This window comes from Gossypium raimondii, chromosome 4 (assembly GCF_025698545.1).
Source record: "Gossypium raimondii isolate GPD5lz chromosome 4, ASM2569854v1, whole genome shotgun sequence".
Classification (NCBI taxonomy): domain Eukaryota; kingdom Viridiplantae; phylum Streptophyta; class Magnoliopsida; order Malvales; family Malvaceae; genus Gossypium; species Gossypium raimondii.
The window spans coordinates 41,121,212-41,125,639 of NC_068568.1; the positions used below are offsets into that span (position 1 = coordinate 41,121,212).

General features: G+C 38.1%; 1 protein-coding gene across 1 annotated transcript; it reads right to left on the bottom strand.

Moving 5' to 3' along the window:
- Window positions 1-842: 842 nt before the first annotated feature.
- Window positions 843-4,191, bottom strand: LOC105780282 (protein SIEVE ELEMENT OCCLUSION B). The gene is made up of 7 exons (XM_012604512.2): window positions 3,668-4,191; window positions 3,488-3,592; window positions 2,926-3,374; window positions 2,727-2,836; window positions 2,492-2,640; window positions 1,909-2,403; window positions 843-1,760 (listed from the first exon to the last, which is right to left on the bottom strand). The coding sequence occupies exons 1-7, from the start codon at window positions 4,139-4,141 to the stop codon at window positions 1,119-1,121; spliced, it is 2,424 nt and encodes an 807-aa protein (XP_012459966.2). The 5' UTR covers window positions 4,142-4,191; the 3' UTR covers window positions 843-1,118.
- Between the last annotated feature and the right edge of the window lie 237 nt (window positions 4,192-4,428).

Sequence of the window (4,428 nt, forward strand, 5' to 3'; positions counted from 1 at the left end):
AATCAAATGAAATAATTGGTTCATGCATAATCTACCATGCAATTTTAATTAACTTTAACATGTTTTCATTAAGTGAATGTTCAATCGTAAGACACATTTATTTATGCGATTGATTTATAAGATTATCAAAATCTAGAATATTTTGAAAATAGGGGAGATTGTTAGAATATTTTGAAAATAGGGGAGATTATTAGAATATTTTCAATATATATAGTGTTTCAATAGTTGCAAATGAAAATTATAAGTAACCAAGAGTTGTTACTATTCATAGTGATAAGGTATGTCACTTAAATCTTGAAAGTTATGTAACTTGGTTAATTAATGAAGAATTATAACTATTCAAGTATATATCTATTGAATAGTTAAGGTTATTAGTAATAGATGTGACTTTCCACAAAAGCATATTGGATAGTTATGTCTTTGTGAAGAGACATAAAAACTCCTATCAATAGGAGTGAACTTTCATTTGCAAGATAAACAAAAGAAAAAAAAGTAGAAATATAGTTTCTTTCTATTATTTCACCATCTTTTTTATTTAAAGATTATTCTATAAAGAATTATTGCAAAAGTTCTTTATAGAAGTTGACACTCTTGTTATGCTCCACTCAATGCTTAGTGGACTGTTTTCGTCAGTGCAAAACTTCGACAGTCGTGAGGTTTCATTATATGCTCGAGGTTCATTTGCTAGTAACTCTTTTAAACACTAATATATATGAAGAGAAAATAAAACCTTAAAGATAGTGACATTGTTACATGCCTTGAAGCCTTCGATTAATTTTTCATAAGTTCATTTTTATCCCCACTCACCAACACATTCTTTTAAAGAAATACCAAAAGAACAATAAAGCAAAAGAAGTTCTTAGTCAAATGAAGTTTTCAGTTTGTAACATAATATACTTGACAATAATGTTGAAACCAAACATCATTATTTTACGTTTAACTATTAAACTACTCCAACTTAGGCCTCAAAGTGCCCACCGGCAATACATGTCAACCACAAATCCTTAGCAGCCAAAGTGAATTTAGAAGAATTTTTTTTTTTAATTTGAGTCCCATAGGAACATCTTTATTTAGTGAGAATAGTAGATGGAAAAACAGTGATGAAACCTGATCCCAGCTTAAAATAGCGAGCCTGGAATGCCTTTGTCATCATGGCAACAGATGAATGATGTGTATCTCTCCATAACGCGATGGCACTCTGGGCACCTCATGTTCTCAGGGGTCCTTATGATGGTCGGGAACTGGAACCGACAACAAGGGTGAGCAACATCATGAAGCTTGTCATGGTACTCTTTGAATGCCATATCGAATCCTAGTTCAGCTATGTTCACTTTCCATTCATCATAACCACCCAAAGTAGGCAAAACTGTGGTGGAATGGCCATTCACCACTATATTAGACCCTCTACTAAGCACTGCCCATCCACCTTCTCTGCCATAGCTAAGCAGCTTCTTTATTTGTTGCATCATTGGGTCTTGGTCATCTGCCCTGCCTAACTGAATCTTCGAAAACAGCATACTTTCTAACCTGGTCCAAAAGAACCACACCATGGTCGGGTCTTGCCAAGCATAGCTAAGCTTCTCCGCATTGATAATTCCTACAACTTTCTTCACATGCTCCCTTTTCCTGCTTTTCCCCACATAAACCATCTCAAGAGGAATGCGAGACGCAGATGCTACACTGCGTGCTGAATTTGCAAATCTTCTTACCCACTCGACATCATCCCCTCCATACAAGAAAATGTATTTTTCTTCTTTAATCTGATCAAATTAGACAGAACAATTGAAGTTCAAATTTTAATATTGGATGCATATACCTGTAGTAAAAGTAAACATTTATGTACCATTATTTCTAAAATCTTGATGAAAAAACCAAAAAGTTGGGAAAATTTGAAGATATCATATATACCCAATTGAGGACCGTTGGGTCAATTCCATCAACCAGAAGATCAAGCCTCCATGTCTCTTCCCTCCAAAGAGCTTCTTCTCTTAAACTAGTAAAGGGGAAAGCAGTGCTTCCCCAGATCCACATCATGTGAATTGCATTAGGGGAAACCACCTTCCCTTGAGGATCAAGCACCACAAGGATTGGCTTTGTCCTGAAATGCCAAACCTCCTTGATGAACCTGATGACCGGCTTCTTTATGACCAAAGGGTCCTGCACTGAGTACCATGGCATGGTACTTTGTAGGTTCTCGAACTTGGTTTGCATTTCTTCAGGCAATGGGATGATGGAATGATCCACAATTGGGATCCAAACGACTTCATACTGACTCTCGAGCCTCGTTGCATGGATCCTTGATTCATTATATATCTGCTCAAGAATTGCTAGCTCATCGTTGGCGAATTCGAGGCTTGAAATGAGCAAGAGCACATTTTTCCTTCTTAGCACGTCCAGGCTAACCTGTTCAATGTCACACAGCAAAATATAAAACATATGCTACAATAAAGATTAACAAAGAAACTATTATAAAGTAGTAAGAAAGCGGTACTCGTCTCTTTGTAGCACCATCAAGAAGCGGTAGTTTATCATCCTTATCATAAATTAAGGCCTTGAGAACTTTCATGTTGTCGATATGCAAGGCGTTCGGGTCAAAGAGTGTCAGAAGCAATTGATAAAATGCAACATCTGTCTTTTCCTCTGCAATTAACAATGATCAAATCATCAGTTAATATTTTCAATTAGTTTCATGGACGTTAGATAATATTTAATGGTTATTTATGAACCTATATATTGGTAGCAAAGGTTCAGCTGCTGCTTTAGGAGTTCATATATGTTTCTGAGTTTGTGAGCCAAGGTGGACAGCTCCCACGACTCTGTGGTTGATATTCCGAACCTGAAATCAAAGTAAACAATTAATCCAACAAGTATTAACCTACCAAACTCACAACGTTGTTTATACGTAAAAGATGAAGCAAAACATACTCATGACCCATGCTAGAAAGGTTGGAAATTTGAGTTGCACAAGCCACCATACTCCTGATGGTCCAATAGACAGCAGTTGGGAAGAGGTTTATGGCAGTCTCCAATACCGGTACATCCTGAGAAATGTATGTTGATGGCAGCTGTGTGAACTGAACAACACATTTAGTAAGATCTATCATTGCCCGAATCAAATTGTTAAGTGCATCAAATCGGGGTTTCAGAGGAGCTGTGTGCTCCAGGAGAGACGGCAATTGCCTCAGGATTGCCATTGACTTGGCAAGTTGGTTAGTTGAGTAAATCTGAGCAAGAAGCCAGAATTCTCCATAGTTCAAGGCAAAGGCTGATAGGGATAATACTAGCTTAGCATCCCATGTATAGCTTGATAGCAAGTTGAATATTGCAGTTGTTGTTGCATGTGCATCCGAACCCCCCAAAGCCTTGTATGATAGCTGGTAGTTAAATATACATGTTAGTATATACGAATAACAAGTATGCAATGATTTTACTAGTTAAACAGAAAAAAGAGAGAGAGAGACAGTTTTCTGAAAATAATTTTCAGAACCTCGGAGGCAATTCGGTCAATGGTATATGTAAGAGCTTCAAGCATAACTATATGGTTTGCTTGTAGGGCTTTCTCTTCCATTTCGATTTGAGCTTGAGTAGTACCCTGCAGCAAACAATAGAAAGTATGAGCATTTTCAATCGTTGATTTAAACAGGATAACATGCAGCATATGTTATACCTTAACAAGAAAATCAACATGCTGGGAAGCTCGATTGAGGATGTCCTCAACCAGATTGAGTAGAGGTCTAACATCAAATTCTCGACCATCAGGAGCATGAGTTGCCAATATTTGCTTCATCATCACATTGTCATCTGACAAGCTTAACATGCTCCCACGGTCACTTCGGATGAGTGCATGAGAACCAGTATGACCCTTCATGAGTGCCTCACCTGTACTAGGTTTGCTGATACTAGCACCGGGAACGCCCATGTGTTGCTGACCGACATGAGTGTTATTAAGGAGTGGCTGATAAGTAGCACCTCGGTTTCCAAGGATTGCCTCAGCAGCCGCAGCAGCACCCGGATTATTGGCAAGTGCTTGAGCAGCACCAGGGTTATGGAGGAGTGCCTGAGCTGCAGCAGTAGGATTGTTGCTAGGTGCGGTCAGTGGTGCCTGGAGAGCCCCAGAGGTGGTCTTCTTCTGCTGATCCATTGGATATACTAGAGAGGCAAAATAAAAAACTTGAGTATGGTTGCAGAAGGGAAGAGATGGCTTGTGCCTTAGTTGGCATCAAACAAGTCTATTTATAGTCATTGCAAAAGGAATAAAGCCTAATTGAATCAACTTCCTTGCTTAGCCAATTCAATTATTGGATTATTAACAGGATTTATTTTGCTTTAGGTACTGGTCCATCTGTCCCACCTCTTCTCACTTTATTTTCTTTTGTCTGGTATTTTGCTGCAGTGTTTATAAAGCGTAAATTGATTGTCATCAATTCC

Excerpts from the sequence above, each read along its gene's own strand:
- LOC105780282 (XM_012604512.2), bottom strand. The coding sequence starts at position 4,141 with ATGGATCAGCAGAAGAAGACCACCTCTGGGGCTCTCCAGGCACCACTG. Across the intron at positions 2,837-2,925 it reads CTTTCTAGCATGGGTCATGA|GTTCGGAATATCAACCACAG; the intron begins GTATGTTTTGCT and ends CTTTGATTTCAG. Across the intron at positions 2,641-2,726 it reads CCTTTGCTACCAATATATAG|AGGAAAAGACAGATGTTGCA; the intron begins GTTCATAAATAA and ends TGTTAATTGCAG.